General features: G+C 39.0%; 1 protein-coding gene across 12 annotated transcripts in view; it reads right to left on the bottom strand.

Annotated features, from left to right (window-relative positions):
- The window catches only part of setdb2 (SET domain bifurcated histone lysine methyltransferase 2), a 73,217-nt gene that overhangs the window by 19,310 nt on the left and 33,732 nt on the right, over positions 1-20,175 (bottom strand). For all 12 annotated transcript variants that reach the window (XM_048602794.1, XM_020511088.2, XM_048602793.1 and 9 more), the window contains 6 exons: positions 17,246-17,317; positions 16,316-16,421; positions 12,790-13,386; positions 8,921-9,022; positions 8,258-8,427; positions 1,212-1,446 (listed from right to left, as the gene is read on the bottom strand). In XM_048602794.1, the coding sequence (XP_048458751.1) occupies positions 1,212-1,446; positions 8,258-8,427; positions 8,921-9,022; positions 12,790-13,386; positions 16,316-16,421; positions 17,246-17,317 (1,282 nt within the window). The remainder of the gene's footprint in view (positions 1-1,211; positions 1,447-8,257; positions 8,428-8,920; positions 9,023-12,789; positions 13,387-16,315; positions 16,422-17,245; positions 17,318-20,175) is intronic.

Genomic DNA, 20,175 nt, shown 5'->3' with positions numbered 1-20,175 from the left:
AAAATCTAAAAATAAATCTGGGTGACTGGATAACTTTGTGGTGGGTTTCGTTTTTAAAAAAAACGCTGAATCCTTCCCCAGTTGAGTGATGACTTCTAGACAGAGAAGGACAGAGAAAGGGTTCAGAAGGAAAGATGGAAAGTGATATTTGTACAATAGTGCAGATTTGTAATAAAACCTTTGTAAATCTCTGAAAGTCTTTTGCTGCCTAATCCAACATATGGATACTGGAGCATGAAACATCCCCTTCCCATCCATGTCCCCGCTTTACCATCCCCTCCATTTTCCTTCCATTTTCTCATATCTCTCAGTCCCATTTCCATCTATTTCCCATCTAACTGGTATCATTAAGACCAGTATCTCAACCTCAATGTCCAAATTAAATCAAGTACAAAGTACAGGAGAGTACAGTGAAATGTGTACAATGTCATCACACAAGGGGCATCTTCGGTACAAAGTACCTAGGTACAAATTATGCCACTAATGAAATGGATCCTGTACTTGCAGAATGCAGAAGCCGAGCACCAGTGTTCATCTGTTCTGAAATACAAATTCTTATGTTTGTGTATTAACATGCATGTATTCACCTTCACAGGCAGAGGAATAGGCCATTGAGCCTCTCTCACTTAATCTAACATAAGAATTAGGGGCAGGAGTAATCAATTCGGCCCTCAAACCCATACCACATCTTACACAGTCATGGCTGATCTTATCTCAACCTTAACTTCAATTTGCTGCCCTCTCTCCATAACTAGTTAACCCGTTACCAATTAAAAATCTGTCCATCTCTCCACATTTATTCAGTGTCCCGGCATCCACACTTGGGGGTAGTGAATTCCATAGATTTAATGACCCATTCAGGCAAGTAATTCCTCTTCATCTATGTTTTAAATCTGTCACCCTTTAGTCTAAAAACTGCATATACTGCATCTACAGGACTCCCATTATCCACTTTGCTTGTTACATCTTCAAAGAACCCTAGCAATTAGTCAAACATGATTTACCCTTTCTAAGACAGTGCAGACTCTTGATGGATACATTTTGATGTTAAAAATGTCCTGTCACTTTCAATCATTTACTAACCTGCATCTCAATTCAATTTACCTGTTTTTTTCTAAACTTTCACACCTTGAGTAAATATTTGATAAGCAATCTAAGGAATTGAAATTTCAATTTATCTAGTTTCAACTGATGTCTGACCTGAAGCTTACCCTTTTTGACTTAAGGCTGAAGTTGTATGTAAAGGAGTTGCTTCTTCTACTTTCATATGGGTCTTTCTGTCTTCCATTGCATCCATTAGTTCACCATCTGATTCCAAATGTGATCCGTTTTTCTCTACCTTGCTGGAAGGCTTTACTATGTTGCTACGTCCCACATCAATATCATAATTAATAATTTCATCATTTCTCTGGTTCTCCACTGCATTTACAATGTTTAGTACTCTCCCTGAGACAAAAACATATTACAGTCATCAATTTAATTTGTTCTAACAAGGCTTCCATTCACAAGTACAATTTATGCATACAAGAGCATGAAAATCAAAAACAAATTCAACAGGTAAAGAAACTCCGGAGTTAGTCGTGCTACAACAGTCTTTTTGCACAAACCAGATGCCATATTTCTTACATTAAAACATGACTACACTTCAAAAATATGCAATTAGCGGAAATACTTTTCTACAAGGTTACGAACAGCACAAGCCCAACTTTTTAATGGGATATGACTAAGCTTTAAGTGCATGTTTATTTTTATTATAAGAAGATAAGGTCACCAAGTATCCAACCAAGCTCTTCTTTTAAATCAACGATGTTATTACACACCTCTGGAGTTGAACCTGGGTCTCTTGGTCCAGGGGTAGGGACACTGCCACTGCAACACAAGAGGGCCCCTTTCCAACCAAGCTAACCAGCTTATCTGCAGTTGGATCACCTGAAGTAAATTTTCAATCAATCAGTGATTAAATGCTTAATTTTTTTTTCTGAATGAAACTCAAATTAAGAATCTTTAAAGTGTCAATAATGTTGTCAAGGCAGCATATATTTTGCTCAATAACTACTATCACACTAGACAGGCTTCTTGGACACATTTTTGAGCATCAAGAGTCAATACCATATTTTTGAATAAAAACCATCACACAGAATGCTGAAGAAAATCAGCAGGCCTGGCAGCATCAGTGGAGAGAAAAACATACTTAATGTGTCAAGTCCCCTGCACTAACTCCTTGTCAGAACTTGTTGAATAAAGTCACACTTAGGTGGTAGAGGTTGCGGATTTGAAAGGCTCTATTGCAAGAGCTTCAGTTAATTTCAATAAGATCAGTAAAGGAAAATTTGGGACAACAAAAAGTATAATTGCAGGAGCTTTGGTGAGTTGCTGCATCTTGCAGATGGTTTATATAGCTGCCACTGTGCATTGGAGGTGAAGGGATGAATGTTGAAGGATGTGGTGCCAATCAAACAGATTGCTTTGTCCTGGACAGTATTCAGGTTCTTGGACATTATTCAAGCTGCACTCATTCAGGCGAGCAAAGAATATTACAGCACACTCCCGATTGTGCTTTGAATTGGCTTTGGGGTGTCAGAAGGTGAAGTTACTTGCTGTTAGTCTCTGAGCTGTTCTTCTAGCCACAGTATTTATATGGTCAACCCAATTAAGTTTCTGGCCAATGGTAACCCCAAGGTTGTAGACGATGGGAGATTGCTAGTACTCCTACATGCTGCACTCAACCAAATGCTGCCTTTACATCAAGACAGTCATTTCACTGTAACTACAGCTGTTTTGCCCATGTTTGGACCAAAGCTGTAATGAAGTCAGGACTGCTCCAGGCAAAATTCAAACTGAACACCAGTGGCCAGGCTACTGCTGAGACTGTGCCATTTGATAGCACTATCAAGGGCCCTTTTGATCATTTTGCTGATGGTCAAAGTGTACACTGTTGAGGCGGTAATTGACCAGGTTGGATTTGTGCTGCTGTTTGAACACAGGGCAAACCTGTTTAAATTTCAGTATTACTGGGTAGATGGCATTCTTGTAGCTGCAATGAAACAGATTGTCTGAAGATGCAGCTAGATATGTGATGCTGGAACCTCGGGAGGAGATGGATCATCAACTTGGCATTTCTGGCTAAAGCTGGTTGCAATGCTTCAGCCTTGTCTTTTACAAGGAATTGCTGTGCTTTTTGATTATTGGGGATGGGGATATTTGTGGACCGTCTCCTCCTTTTAGCTGCTTAATTGTCCACTGGCATTTACATCTAGATGTAGGAGGACTGTGAGATCACTTAGTTCTGTCTATTGCATACTGTGCCAGGTTCATTCTGTTGTTTCCCCTAGCTTGATGCTAATAAACTCAGAACCTGTCTGATCAGGGCAAGCAACAGTGGGTCTCATGAAACAGATTGATGGCCCTTTCTGTACCAGAGGTCTGACCTGTGATTTGGGAATAGGATCAGGATTCAACTTTGTTCCCCACTCCCCTGCCAAGCAGTCACTATTTAAGATTTTGACTAGGGTATTAATTACCAAGGAATCCTTACCCAATTAAATGTAGTAATCAGCTCTCAAAGTTGGACAGCCAGAGCCACATGGTACAGTACTGAGTAAGTAACTGAGAGGGCACTGAGGATAAATGGGGTGGGAGGATGAGACAAACAGAGGTTTGGAGCTGTGTAGAGTTGTAATTCCCTCTTCAAGGCAACCTGTGGCTGCATCTGTTCCAAAGCCTGTAGCTCTGCCTGGAGGGTTGGACCTTCAGCTTGATACTGGGTGATGGTCTCCAGGCAGTTGAACTACCTTTCAAGGAGCATAATTGGCTTAAAGAGAGTGGATAACATTCCCTGGGCTCCTAACCTGCCTCCCCTAAAACGGCCATTGGGAACACAGTCAAAAAACAAGGAATTCAGTCAATGCTAGTATTTTTAGGCTCCGAATGCCTCCATTCCTGACCGTGATGGAGCCCAAGAGTTCTGTCCATAGAACATAAATTAGGCAATATAAGTTAAAATATTTACTTCAGTGCAAAATTGGAAACAAAAACAAACAGGAATTAGAAGGGGCAAACAATACGAAATTAGACTTAAAAGAGAGATGGAAATAAAGATACGGGATGGTTTAAACTAGATTGACAGGGGATGGGGAACCAGATTTGTAATTCAGAGGATGAGGTATTCAACTTTCCAACAGACACAACAGAGGTTGTTATTAAAGAAATGCGGTTGATGGAGCATAATTGTGGACACAGGGATGGTCTGAAGTATGTATACTTCAATGCTAGAAGTATCAGAAATAAGGCGGATGAACTTAGAGCATGGGTCAGTATTTGGAACTATGATGCTGTGGCCATTACAGAAACTTGGGTAACTCAGGGACAGGAATGGTTGTTGGAAGTTCTGGGATTTAGATGCTTTAAAAGAAACAGGGAGTGTGGTAAAAGAGGTGGGGGAGTGACATTGCTAGTCAGGGCTAGTATAGCAGCTTCTGAAAGGCAGTTCGAGAATGACATGTCTACAGAGTCAAGCTTGGGTTGAGGTCAGGAACAAGAAAGGAGCAGTCACTTTGTTGGGGGCTTTTTACAGACCCCCTAATAGTTGCAGAGAAATGGAGGAGCAGATTGGGAGGCAGATACTGGAAAGGTGCAGAAGTCACAGGGTTGTAGTCATGGGTGACATCAACTTTCCAAATATTGATTGGAAACTTTTTAGTTGTAATAGTTAAGATGGAATGGATTTTGTCCAGTGCATTCAGGAAGGATTCCTGACACAGTATGTAGATAGACCAACATGAGGACAGGCCACGTTGGATTTGGTGCTTGGTAATGAACCGGGCCAAGTGTCAGACCTGTTGGTAGGACAGCATTTTGGTGGTAGCGATTATAACTCTGTTACTTTTACAATAGTCATGGAAAAGGATAGGTACATACAGCAGGGTAAGGTTTATAATTGGGGGAAGGGTAATTATAATTTTGTTAGGCAAGAACTGGGTAACATAAAATGGGAACAGATGCTGTCAGGGAAGAGCACTATTGAAATGTGGAGATTGTTTAAGGAATGCATACTGCATGTGCTCGATATGTTTGTCCCTAGCAGGCAGGCAGTCGAGTGAGGGAGCCTTGGATCTTGAGAGAGGTCGAACGACTAGTTAAGAGGAAGAAGGATGCTTATATAAGGTTTAGGAAACAAGGATCAGAAAAGGCTCTAGAGGGATACAAGTTAGCCAGGAAGGAGCTGAAGAAAGGGCTTAGGAGAGCTATAAGGGGGCATAAGAAAACCTTGGCAGATAGGATCAAGGAAAACCCCAAGGCTTTTTACACGTACGTGAGGATTAAGAGAATGACCAGAGAAAGGGTAGGGCTGATCAAGGATTGTAAAGGGAATTTGTGTACGGAGCCTAAAAAGATAGGAGAGGTCCTTAATGAATACTTTTCTTCGGTATTCACAACTGAGAGGGACCTAGTTGTAGGGGAGGACAGTGTGAAACAGGCTGGTAGGCTAGAGGAGGTGGATGTTAGTAAGGAAGATGTACTAGGAATCTTGAGGAACTTGAAGATAGATAAGTCCCCCGGGCCTGTTGGGATTTATCCAAAGATTCTATGGGAAGCGAGGGAAGAGATCGCAGGGCCTTTGGCGATGATCTTTTCGTCCTCGCTGTCCACGGGTATAGTGCTGGAAGATTGGAGAGTGGCAAACGTCATTCCCTTGATGAAAAAGGGAATAGGGATAACCCCAGAAATTACAGGCCAGTTAGTCTTACGTCAGTGGTAGGCAAATTGTTGGAAAGGGCTCAGAGATAGGATTTATGATCACTTGGATAGGCACAGTTTGATTCATGATAATCAGCATGGATTTGTGAGGGGTTGATCATGCCTCACAAACCTTATTGAATTCTTTGAAGAGGTGACCAAACGCGTGGATGAAAGTAGAGCAGTGGATGTGGTATACATGGATTTAAGTAAGGCGTTTGATAAGGTTCCCCATGGTACGCTCATGCAGAAAGTAAGGAGGCATGGGATAAGGGGAAATGTGGCAGATTGGATTCAGAATTGGCTGATGCTTAGAAGACAAAGGGTGGTAGTGGACGGAAAATATTCAACATAACGCTCAGTTACGAGTGGTGTACCACAAGGATCTGTTCTGGGTCCTCTTCTTTTTGTGCTTTTTGTAAATGATTTGGATGTAGGAATGGAAGGGTGGATTAGTAAGTTTGCGGCTGATACGAAGCTGGGTCGAGTTGTGGATAGTGCGGAGGGCTGTTCTAGGTTACAAAGGGACATTGATAGGATGCAGAGCTGGGCTGAGAAGTGGCAGATGGAGTTTAACCCTGAAAAGTGTGAGGTGATTCATTTTGGAAGGACAAACTTGAAAGCAGAATACAGGGTTAATAGAAAGATTCTTGGCAGTGTGGAGGAGCAGAAGGATCTTGGGGTTCATGTCCACAGTTCCCTGAAAGCTGCCACCCAGGTGGATAGAGTTGTTAAGAAGGTGTGTGCTGTGTTAGCTTTCATTAATAGAGGGATTGAGTTCAAGAGCCGTGAAGTTATGCTACAACTATACAAAACCCTGGTTTGGCCACATCTGGAGTATTGTGTCCAGTTCTGGTTGCCTCATTACAGGAAAGATGTGGAAGCGTTGGAAAAGGTGCAGAGGAGATTTACCAGGATGTTGCCTGGAATGGAGGGAAGGTCTTACGAGGAAAGGTTGAGAGAGCTAGGACTTTTCTCTTTAGAACGATGAAGGATGAGAGGTGACTTGATAGAGGAGTACAAAACGATCAGAGGTATAGATAGAGTGGATAGCCAGAGACTTTTTCCTAGGGTGGAGGTAGCTATTATGAGGGGGCATAGTTTTAAAGCGAGTGGAGGTAGATACAGGGGAGACATCAGAGGTAGGTTCTTTACTCAGAGAGTGGTAGGTACGTGGAATGCATTGCCGGAGCGGGTAGTGGAGTCGGTCTCATTAGGGGCATTTAAGCGGCTATTAGATAGGCGTATGGATGATAGTATAAGGTAGGAGTGGTGGTTAGATAGACCTTAGGTTTAGGGTAAAAGTTCGGCACAACATCGTGGGCCGAAGGGCCTGTACTGTGCTGTACAGTTCTATATTCTATGTTCTAAAGATGAGAGACAATAGAAAAATGAAGAAGGTATTCCAAGTTCTTAAAAATCTCTAACAATTACTAAAATCTGAGACTCCACAAACTTAAAAAATAATTTTCCGTGGCTGCAAGAAGTTGCTTGGTAGTAAACAAGTTCCAATTTTTCTGTCATGTTAAGTGAGCAAATATTACTACTTCAGGCCTTTCAGGTGTTTGAATGCGCAGTTTAAGCTGAATAAATCTGACAATGGCTTCCTAAAATCCTCATTTCATTCCAGATATAACACCCTGCTAACTGATATACTCCACACTAACAGTGAGCACTGATAGCTTCACTAAAAAATCCAGGCTATTAATTAGGTAGATACTTTAGTGCAGAACCTGAAGGAATGTTACACTTTTGCAGATTCTACCTTTCAGGTGAGCTGTTAAACCACAGCTCTCTGCTCTTTAAAGTGGACATAGAAGACCTCCACCATGCACTATTTCAAGTAAAGGTAAGGGAGTTCTCAACCAACATGACTAAAACAGAGTAGAGTCATTCATCTCAGACTTTAATTGCCATAAGTCCCGACAATACAGCAGTGGTTCCATTTCATGGTGTGTGAAGCTCTTTGAGTCATCATAAGTTCTTAAAGAAAATTATGTGAAGTAAGTTAATGCTTTTACCCTCAAATTCATTATGGACGCAGAATCTATACAACCCAAATACTTGAAATAATTTCAGTAATTTACATTTGTCACCATTTGTAATTCAAAAGAATTACGCATAAAACTGTGACAAAAATAAATTCCAATCACAGATTATTTTAATTAAACCTTCAACCTTTTCACAGAATTTACGTATCTTCCATAACCAGCATACATAAAGATGATTAATAATGGCATTAGTATTATTCTGGCAACACCCTTAAACTTAAATTTACAGACAAGTTTCACAACTCATCAGTTGCAATGCCAAAGTATTAGAAATTTTATGCCGTTACATGACAGGAGAGATGTCTCAAAAGTTTGGAATAAAGGAATTTGTAAAATGTTACAACTATGGAGTGTTTACAAATGACTCATCTGGCAGTAACTTAAAATGATTTTGTAATTTGCCTGATATTAAGGTATATTCTGAAAATTATCATCATATTCAGATGAGTCAGAATTTGCTCTAGGCTTACCCGCATAACAACACACAAAGGTTCCTTTGTCAATATCATCTCTGCAACGAACTCCCCAGCCTTTCTTTTTAGTTTTAAATAACTGCAGTCGGGTCTTAAGGCCATGCTGTACAACTCTGTTTTCACATAATCTTTCATTGCATTTGCACCATCTGTTACATTCATATAATCTGGAAGATAAATAATGGATTATACTACTTAGCCTATTTCATTTTACAATAACTTGCAGTTAGTAGGTAATATTTTCCATCAGGCAATTCAATCATTGCAAACATCAACTGAGAGTACTAGGAATCAGAAATCAATTTGCATTTCCCTAAAATATAAAGACCACATTTTACTTAAAATCACTGACCAAAATATGTCAAGTATAAGCCGTCCAACTAATCCTCTTTAGGGTTACTTAATTTCTGATGAGTACTATAAATCTGAATATCAGAGCAAAGTGAGAACTTCTTCACTGTTACGTTGATGTTTTAATCTAAACATGCTTAGAGGCAGGTGGATGCTATTAGAATTTTGCACTAATTCTTATACACCCAGGAATTTCACAAAACAGTCCAAAGTAGATCTGGCTTCAATGCTGGCGGACGTGGATAAGAAGATTAAATAGCTTCTGTAAACACATCACAAAAAGACCAATTCTGTCACTGATTAACTTACCCAGAAGGTGCACTTTGGAGAAGTCGTTTATATTCATACCCAGTTGCCCCTTTAAATCTTTTGTTGACATTTGCTGTCTGTTGTTGGCAGGCACACCTAGATCTTGCAAACACACCATATTTTAATATCTGTACACCAAACTTAAATACCCATCTTATCAGTGACAGCTGAAATCTTTTCTGCTTTTCATTTTTCTAGTACAATAATTTCCACAGATGATACAATACAGAATAATTTCAATTACAGCTAGTAGAAAAACAGGCAACATAATTACAGACAAAGCTACAACGGTGCTGTGATGGGAGCAAGTGAGGTGTTAGTAAAGCCCAAGTCAGAAAAATGGAGGGGTTAATCATGTTAGAAGCAATTATAATTCCAAAATGAAATCCTTTCTTTCATCTTGAATCTTGCTAAAGTAGCAGAATTTAGTTTGGTAAATATATCCTGGGGGGGGGGGAGGGCAGGGTGAAGGAGAGTACATTAGATCATGGTCTCCATGAAACTGGGGAATTCAGAATTAAGTATATTACACTTGAGACTGGAGACTTTGAGTTATAAGGAGATAACAAGGTGTAGAGCTGGATGAACACAGCAGGCCAAACAGTATCAGAGGAGCAGGAAAGCTGACATTTCGGGCCTAGACCCTTTTCTGAAGAAGGGTCTAGGCCCGAAACGTCAGCTTTCCTGCTTGGCCTGCTGTGTTCATCCAGCTGTACACCTTGTTATCTCAGATTCTCCAGCATCTGCAGTTCCTACTATCTCTTGAGTTATAAGGACTTTTTTTTACTGGAGTGTAGGAGGCTGAGGGGTGACCTTATGGAGGTTTGTAAAATCATGAGGGGCATAGATAAGATGAATAACAAAGGTCTTTTCCCTAGGGCAGGGGAGTTCAAAACTAGGGGGTATATTTTTAAGGTAAGAGGAGAAAGATTTAAAAGAGACCTGAGGGGACAACTTTTTCACACAGAGGGCGGTTCGTGTGTGGAATGAACTGCCAGACAAAGTGGTAGATGCAGGTACAGTTACAACATTTAAAAGACATTTGGATTTATACGTGAATAGGAAAGGTTTAGAGGGATATGGGCAAGGAAGTGGGATTAGTTTTAGTTTCGGAAACTTGGTCAGCATGGATGAGTTAGACCGAAGGGTCTGTTTCCGTGCTGTAAGACTCCATGACTCTATAACCACTGTAGACTGTTCCACCATTCAATGAGATCATGACTGAATTGTGGTCAACTTGATATACCTGTCTTTGACCCATATTTCTTGTTATTTTTGACGAACAAATTAAAAATTAATTTTAACATTTATTATGAATTGTGCAAAAAAGTATTTCAGAGTTCTACCACCCTTAACGTTTCCTAATTTGACTCCTTAAAGGTCTGACTTTAACCGTTAGACTACACTGTCCTGTCTTGATTCCTGAAAAAATGGAAATAATCTCTTTTTATATTCCTTAAATAGAAACACAGAAAATACAAGAGAAGGCATTAGGCCTATTCAGCCTGCTTAGTCATTTAACATGATCATGACCGATCTTCCACCTCAACTCCATACACCCGCTTTCTCCCCATACCCCTGGACACCTTTAGCCTTTAGAAATCTATTTACTTCTTTATTGTATTCAGTGACTTCACCTCCACAGCCTTCAGTGCTAGAGAATTCCACAAGTTCGCAAACTTCTGAGTGAAGAAATCTCTTAGCTCAATCCGAAATGGCCAACTGCATAAACATGACTCCTTGTGCTGGACCCCCAGCCAGTGGATATATTATCCTTGCCCCTGTCTATCTAACTTTGTTGAAATGTTACGTTTAAATTAGATCCTCTCTCATTCTTCTGGGCTACAGTGAACTCAGGCCCAGTTGATCCAATATCTCCTGATTCGACAAATCCCCCAGGAACCAGTCGATGCCCGCTCACTTAACTTGTCTAAATCAGCCTGAAGCCTCCACAGCAAACTTGCAAATATTACATCAGATTCCCAACATTCAAATGCTGATATATAATGTGAATAAACTGGAGTACAAGCAGTGATCTCTGTGATACCCCACTTGTCACTGCCTTTCACTCCAAAAATGACCTATTCATTCCTACTCTTTATTTCCTGTCTGCTTACCAATTCTCAAACCTTGACAGTATACTGCCACCAATCCCATGTGCTTTGATTTTGCACACTAATCTCTTACATGGAACTTCATCTAAAGCTTCCTGAAAATTCAAATGCACCACATGGAATAATTCTCCCTCATTTATTCTACTAGTTACATCCTCAGAAGTCTCCAGGACAGTTGTCAAACATGATTTTCCTTTCAGAAATCAATGCTGATTTTGTGCAAGTTATGTGACCCCTGTAATATTTGGAGAACTTTGATCAAATCATTCCTTCTAAGTTCCAGACAATGCAACCCTACTTCAAGTAATTTCTCCTCCATTTAACTTTGAAGTCCAGTATCATTCCAATAACTTTATAGCTACACTCTGTCCAAGGCTTAAAATGTCTTTCCACAGGTCAGAACTGCCCACACGCTAGCTCATATTAATCCAGGTGTGGTTTAAGCAGGACTTTGTGTTGTTGGTATATAACTTTCACCAACTTATATTCTGTTCTCCAGCATTCTATTAGCCCATCTGAATATTTCATGTGTTTGTTAATGACATCTACTTACTTGGACTGAGCCCCCCATCCCAGACTCTTTGCACCTCGAGAGTTTCTAGATTTTCACCATTTAAAAAAAAAACCCTGTTTGATACTTTAAAGTCCAAAGTGAAGAGCTTCACCTTTACTCACACTGAAATCCAATTGTTAGCTATACCCATTCATTTAAGCCTTCAATAGCTCTTTTTAATTTTACATTCAATCTCCACTGATTAAAATGTCACCTTTCTTTGTTGAATCATCAAATTTGATTATGTGGCTTTCTATATCATTATAATGCATTTAGTAAATAGTTGAAGCCCCCAACAAAGATCTTCATGAGATAATTGTCACTTTCTGCCAATTACAGTCACTCCCTGCCTTCTGCTGCTTAATTGTAACCAGATGAATAATTTGCCCTGAGTTACATGTATTTCAACCTTAGCTAACAGTCTCTAATGAGAGAATTTAACCAATGGGTTTTGAACTGTTCATCAATTTTAACATTCAGCAGGTCTGAAGATATTAGTTCACCAGAGGTGGTCTTGATATCTATCAAATCAGGTCAGCTTACCCAAACCCAAAATCTCTTACCCAAATCAGAAGTTTGTGGTTTTAAGTCCCACTTCAGAAACTTCAACATATAGTCTCAGCAAATAGTGCAGCCAAGTGCTCAGGACATGCACCATCAGAAGATGAGACTTTAAATTTATTTGGATAAATGCAAATTATTTCAGGCACTATTTAAACAGCAAGGGAGGTCTCCGAGCATTGTGGCCAATATTTGTATCTTAACCAACATCACTAATACATTATCCGAACATTTATCACATTCTTGCTGTCTGCAATATGGAATACCAAATTAACTTTCATTTTCAAATAACTTATTAAAAAAAACCTTTCAGATCAAATTTTTAAAAAATGTTTGAAGTACTAAGCAGGTTAGGGAACATTTGTCAAGACAGCAGAATTAACATTCAAGGGTGATGATTTTTCACTGGGTAACCTGATTCTCTTTCCAGAGGTATTATTTGACCAGCTCAGTAGTTATAGCATCTTAAAATTAGACCATCTGCGGGATTTCGCTTTTGGAGAAACATCGTGTGGTACCATGCCTCATTTTTTAATTGCAATTCCTCGTACAGCATGATGACATTCAGCTGCAATCTCAATTGTCAAAACTGTCAAAACGTTACTTATTCATTGAGTGTATAACACAAAAAAAATACTAACTTGTCGTTGCAGCCATCGGTGCAGTTGCATTTCTGTTGAAACATCTCTGCTGACCTGCTAATAAGATATCCGTGAGGCAACCGTATTTTTCTATATTTAAAGTACCGTGGTTTGGAGACATCAATTGCATTATACAGAGGGATTGGCACAGGTTCTACACCATGGCTTATGTCGTTTTCATAAATAACTGGGTTCTTGCAAGAAATTGTCCGTGAAAGCTGGACGTAAGTGTTGAAAGAGAAAAAATCCAACGCCAGAAAGTCACACTGGGTTTCAAAAATGTAATCACGCACCTCCTTGAAATTCCGCAAACCTCTTCCACAAGGAGCTTTGTAAGTGACATGAGGAGGATCCACGACCTCAGTATCCCAATGCAATTTCCCATGTCGCCTTTGAAACTGACAAAGTATGGGAATTCTCAATGGATTTTCCCCTTTGAAATGGTCAGGCGTCGGAGGTGTCACTCTTGCGATACACAAACCACTGCACTGGTGCTGTTCGAAGGTCAACTGATTGGGAGTGTTAGGCTGGATGAATCCATCTGTAGAGGGTGGGGAGGCAGCTGAGGAAGGCACACTTTTAATTACAGATGCTTGCCTGGAGAGAAAAGAAAGAGTTATCCAACCAGACTGGGGAATGACCATTTGGAACTCTAGCAACGATGGAGCTTGCTGTATTTTACCCATTCGATGCAACTGTTGAAACAGGTTTTCAAGAGGTGGTTATAAATGAACCATTTACAAATTATGCAGCCTAGAAAAATGTAATGAGACTCCGTGACAAACAACTTTCAACAGTTATGGTCATCAGTTTATTTGTCTACAAAGGGGATTCCACATGTCAAAGCATAGAAAGACGCTGCTATTCAGAATACATGGAAATAAGAGGGCTGACTGCATTCTAAAATAGTATTCCATTTTCAAATAATTCTGTTTTAAATTTATATGTACATAATTATAATAGAATCTGCCTGTGTTCACTTGCCAGACCGCTACTGTGCCCTCTTGCCAATAGAGCAGCTGCAGTGCTACCATTGACAGGGAGACGTAATTACTGTGTGATCAGTCTATATTGGTAGCTACTGTTAGGAGCGTGGAGAACATTTAAAAGGCATCTGGATGGGTACATGAAAATATGGACCAAATGTTAGCAAAAGGGACTAGATTAATTTAGGATATCTGGTCACATGGATGAGTTGAACTGAAGGGTCTGTTTCCTTGCTGTACAGCTCTATGACTCTAAGTTGACCAAACCATATGCAGATCTTAAATTTTACTATCCATAATAGAGCAGACAGATATGTGTTCACTTAATAAAAAATCATTTTGAAAAGAAAGTTGATGTTATGTATGTTACAGAAATAAATTCACTTTAAATGCAAAATGAAGCTAAGTCCCTTTTTTAATTTACGCCTCTTTCTGCACAGTTACATTCATAATATTTAAGTTTCTTAAAAACCAATCTTACATACTTAACTCTCAGTTGTTTTACCTCTTCATTAAGTTGTAGCTTTACAAGTTAAAATATTTAGTCCTCATCAAATTTTTAAAAGATCATTATCTATAACAGAATCTAAGACAGCCCTGTATACAAGACACCACATTTCCATCCCCTAAAATCATATTTTACATGTTTCTGGCATATGTCATCCCTCTTTTTCATTCATAATGTGCTGCGCTTGCATTGGTCGTCACCATCGATTTTTCACCCCACAAATGCATGGTTTACTTATGGTACCTTATAATTTTACAAGGGATCAAGCAGATGAGATGGTCTGTGTTATGAAGAAGCAAAGAGTTCAAAACATGCCAATCCTTATCAAATGTTGATAACATTTCAAAAGTGCAACCACACACACCCAAGACGCAAGCTCATATTTTCACTTGGCAGCTAACTTAACATTTTTGAAAGGAGCTATCAAGGCTTCGAAAGCCGATTTATATTTTGACACCTGTGCAAATACATGAAAGAGTATTGGTAAGCCTTTTATGTCATTTTTATTCATCAAAGTGTGAACTGTTCATGTGGAAACAGACCAAGATCATACATCAATGGTATCAGCTATTCAACATTATTTAGTGTTAACCATTGTTCAGTGGTAGCATTCTTACATCTCAAGGCAGAAGGCTGCTGTTCAAACCCCACTTCAAATTCTCCTGGCCAATACTTAGCCCTCAATAAACATGACTGAAAAAAAAATTGTCTGGTCATTATCACAATGCTAACTATGGGATCCTGCTGTGTAAAATTTCATATGTTAGAACACTGACGACAATTCAAAAGGGTTTAACTGACTTAATTTTTAGAGGTTCTCAAGTCTGTCATATGACTATAAGCCTTCTTTATTTCTTTTCTTAACATTTAACACATACTGACAGTCCCTTTACCACAGCAACTAAGTGTCTCATGTTTCAGCATCTCCTGCCAAATCGGAAAAACATTGAGATGCATTCAATCTGAGTGAACAGAGATTTCCAAAAATCAGTCCAGTACTTGCTTATTCCTAGCTTGAAACTAAACATCTTGTTCTAAGGGGATGCTTGAGCTTTAAATGGTACTGCAGATTAAACAGCCCTCAAGTATTTTATACACATCTCTGCAGTTCAGTCTCATTCATTTCCCATTAATGCCCAGAATTTCTTTTATAAACTGTCCTTTAGAGTTATTACTGAAGTTTAAACATTTACTTTATTATTAGACTGCAGTTTCAAACTACGTCATTCCATGTTACATTTTAATCATGACTGTACATGGTACGGTCTTTTAACAACTAACATCAAATTAAAAATAAACTAATTCTACATATGCCACAAAATAAACAATTGAATTGGCAAGAAATTAACAGCTTGCTGACATTTATCTTTTAGTGTTATAAGCATAAAACTGCCAACCTGATTTTCAAACAGAAAATGCAGATTTCAATTTTCCCCTTTTTGTTTTTAACCTGATAGGAGTGCACGTACCACATTCCATAATGTCAAAGGTATACTGAAGAGGGGAGAAAAGTCATTTTATTTTCCAGCAGTCAGAATTTCACAAGAAACAGCCAATCTGCAAAGCTCTTTCATCTATCTTGGTTCATTTGTGACTGACCTCAATACGTGTTTCTTTGGAACAATTAGGACTCTGCTTTTTTAAGGATCAAGCAAGTTGAAACAACTCTTTATTGGATTGATGATTGATGCATTACATAGTGTAATGAATCTCTTAGGAGAAAACTGCAAATTATTCAACTCGATGTTATGAGGCAGCTGCTAGTTTACAGAAACACAGAGAAAGTTGAAATATAAAAACAGATGTACAATTTAAATATTGGCTTCAGGCTGAGTCAATTCATCAGACATACCAATCAAGCTTCAGAAGCCAAAAAAAGAGTAACAGAAAAGATGGGGGAAGAACAACAAAGTTTTAAACTGTTCTCCTAATTTCAATTAACAGCAACTAAATCTGCACCAATGTGACCGTCAGTCACAAAGTAATCAAAAATGTGAGATTCTAATATTTTAAACAAATATTGCACACTCACATAAACAGGGAACTGCTTGGTGTAGATTGTGCTTCCATTTCTTCAGAAATCATGACCTTTTCTGATATCTCCTCTTCACTGTCATGCTGAAATTGTTCCTCATTTTCTATTTATATAAAGGCATGCAGAATTAATGAGGGATATTGACCAACGAATTTCAAATCTGTCTACAGTTGAGAGGAATTTGCAAATGACTTTTAGATCTCTCAGCCAAGAGATTAACTTCACGTTAATAAAAGGCATCTTTCATAGGTTTTATATTTCATCATATTTTTGACTATGTACACATGCGCACATATTTGCACTCACAATGAAACACTGGGTATGGGCCTCACTCCACTCTCCAGAGGCTTCAGCACATTATTTAGGTTGTCACTTCAGTTCAGTTCGAGGAGTTCTGCAGTGTAGGAGGTCTCTATTTGCTTTTTCAGGTGGATGTAAAAGATCCAATAGTGCTATTTTGATTAGCAGTAGGAGAGTTCTGCCCAACACCCTGGCTAATATTTTATCCTCAACCTTTATCACTATAAGGAGAGACTATTTGATCATGTATTTTTTTGTGGAAATGTGTATGGAAATGTCTTCTTATACTACAACAGTGATGACACTTCAATAAAATATTTTATTGCCTGTAAAGAGTTGACAGAACTTGACAGAACTTTGCCAATTGTCCTGAGGTTGTGAAAGACATATAAATGCAAGTCTCTTTTGTTAAGATACCAAAAACACAACAGGAGTTTCTTGTGACAAACATTTATCCCATAAATCTAATTATCTTCAACAGAAAAGTTCAAAAAGCAAGAAAACCAAAATAAAATGCGATCACGGGTATCAAGTAATCACCACTCTTCCCACAATATGTACTGGGCTTTTCCTACTGCCCTCAACTTAACACCAATGAAGTATAAGAAAATAACATGTTTAGTCTACCTGATGTATCAAATGAAAGTGAAGAGTCATGGATTCCGGCCTTCCGGACTAAAATCAAGGCTTTCAAATAATCTGCAAGAAGTAAGTTTTTAGACAGGCTATGAAATTAGATAAGCAGAAGAGTTTCTTCAATAAAGATATTCATGCAGCAGCCATCTCTCCCAACAACTATTTAAGTAAAAACTGCAAGAACTGCAGATGCTGTAAATCAGAAACAAAAACAGAAGTTGCTGGAAAAGCTCAGCAGGTCTGGCAGCATCTGTGAAGAGAAATTAGAGTTAACGTTTCAGGTCCAGTGACCCTTCCTCAGAACTGGTTCTGCAACTTCTGTTTTTGTAACTATTTAAGTAAACCTGCCTCAGAAGAAATTGAAGTTATCGAGTCAAACACTATTTTGAAATTATAATTGATCAAAAGAACGGGAATTACAAACTAGAAATTACAAATGAATTTTGAAAGTTCATTTTAATTTGCTAGCCACAGTACATGTAAGGGGGAGGGGAATAGGTCTTGAAATAAAATGTTCAACATTTTACCAAATCACATTTCCTACCAAACCTCACAGCTACTTATTTGCAGGCACACTTCCAGTTGGGAGATCTGCGGCAACTGATATGTGTATGTGAACAGGAAAGACAATTAAATGTGTCATATGACAATGCAAAGCAGCACAATTCAAGGTTCAAAAGTAAATTGAAATTTTGTTTACCTACCTAAATTATTCGAAAACAAATGATTGTTCATTCTGAAATCGAGGAACTAAATCCACCCATATGTACTTAGATTAAAATTATGTTAATTGACCTCAGTGCTGGAACCAGAGGAGTAAGACTGGGTATACAGTAATTACATCACCCTGTCATTGCAATAAACTATAGATGTTTCCAGATAAGAAAAAAATGACTTTGTGTATTATGTCTATAGCAGCTGTTTTTTGAATGGGTCAAGCTCAGTGTATTCCTCTCACTCCACATGTCAACGACTTCTCTTACTTCAGATATTTAACTATTTTCCCTTAGGTGATACAAATAAATTCAGCCTTCAGTGTTTCATATGGCATAGCATTCTCTGCTCCAACAGTTCTTGCATAAAGAAAGTTTTCCTAGCCTCACACTCTCTGATAAGCTCTCAATAGTGGCTCCCCAATCAATGGAGTAGCTTGTTCTCAATTTGCCTTATCGTATCATCATTTTAAGAACTCTAATTAAATTTCCTCTTCTCCTTTACTGTTCTAGTGAAAGAAAAGCGGTGCCAAGAGATGAGGAGAAATTTCTTCTCTCAGAGGGTTAAGAGTCTTCAGAACTCCTTGTCACAGTGACTGTGGGGACAGAGTCTTTGAGTATATCTAAGGACAAGATCAGAAGGAGAATCAAGGGTAATGGGTAAAGGAAACAGAAGTGAAGAATATCGGATTAGCCTTGACCCTTTCTAACAGTAGGGCAGGTGCAAACGGCTGAGTAGCCTACTCCTGTACCTTCTTATGGTATAAATAGCCATGATTTCTCAAACTGCAGACCAAAGATCCTTAGACAGCACCTTCCAAACTCACAACAACTTCGATCTGGAAGGACAAGGGCAGCAGATACCTGGGAACACCAACACCTCCAAGTTGCTTTCTAAGCCACTGACCATCCTGACTTGGCATGATATCACTGTTCCTTCACTGTCACTGGGTCAAAATCTTACAATTCCCTCTCTAAGGGCACGGTGGGTCAACCTTCAGTACATGGACTGCAGTGGTTCAAGAAGGCAGCTCACCACCATCTTCTCAAGTGCATCTAAGGATGGGCAACAAATGCTGGCCAGCCAGTAAAGCCCAAGTGAATTAAAAAAAACACCAAGGCATCGTGAGAACTTGAATTCAGTTTGAAAGATTACCATAAAGCTACGGAAATGTTATTAAAAACCAAGAGGTCATGGCAATGGTTTGCTAATCTATAGTTATGAAGCATTTATGGGTTTGAAATCCAGTTTTTCCCAATACTGTATTTGAACTTTATCTCTGTTCTTTCAGTTAAATGGTTTCTTTCGGGAAGGGAACATTTTGACCACACTAAGTCTGTAGCCTACCCTTCAACTGACTTCAATCTTAAACAAGTATGGCTGACTCTCGGCAGTCCTCTGAAATTATCTGGTAAGTCACTCATTGCATGCTGCATTGGCAGCAGCTTATGAAGGCAGCAGCTCACTATCACATTAGCATGGTATCAGGCATGGGCAATAAATGCCAACATTGTCCCTACAGCAAGACTTTCATTTTTAAAAATCTTAATTAATGTAAGACTTAAAATAACCATATTTGCCATTATGTCAAAGCTATTGAGGGTTCTTCAAATTACAAACTTTCAGAGCCATTTAGTATATTCGGAGAAGAAAACAAATTTTCATCTTATTTAGTCAATCAAGATATGAACTGATAGAGCAGGTGGTAAATAAGAAACCTGAAGGGGTTCAAAAGGCAACAATTACTGGAATCTTCATTATTACATCTTATAAACTACATGCAAAACTGGAACCTGATCTTTGCACTAAACGTGTAAACCATGTACTTAGTGATGAGGTTGGTTGGCTCGCCGAGCTGGTTTGTGTTCCGCAGACGTTTCGTCACCATGCTGGGTAACATCATCAGTGCAGCCTCCGATGAAGCATCGGTGTGTTTTCCCACCTGGTTTTTAAACTCTGGAGTCCGTTGAGCTGGATTACCTCACTTCTGGTTTTCCTTCGTAGTGGAATGTATATGGGGTTGAGTTATATGTGTTTATTAATGGCTTTCTTCGTGGAGTGCCAGGCTTCTAGAAATTTGCGTGCCTGTCTCTGCTTAGCTTGTCCCAGGATTTTGGTGTTGTCTCAGTCGAATTGATGGTTCTCCTTATCCATGTGGATTGAGTGAGTGAGTATTGGTCGTGTCTTTTTGTAGCCAGTTGGTGTTC

This window comes from Rhincodon typus, chromosome 11, assembly GCF_021869965.1.
Source record: "Rhincodon typus isolate 14 chromosome 11, sRhiTyp1.1, whole genome shotgun sequence".
NCBI lineage: Eukaryota > Metazoa > Chordata > Chondrichthyes > Orectolobiformes > Rhincodontidae > Rhincodon > Rhincodon typus.
Note: the sequence above shows the minus strand (reverse complement) of the source record. Positions and strands in the feature narration are given on the sequence as shown.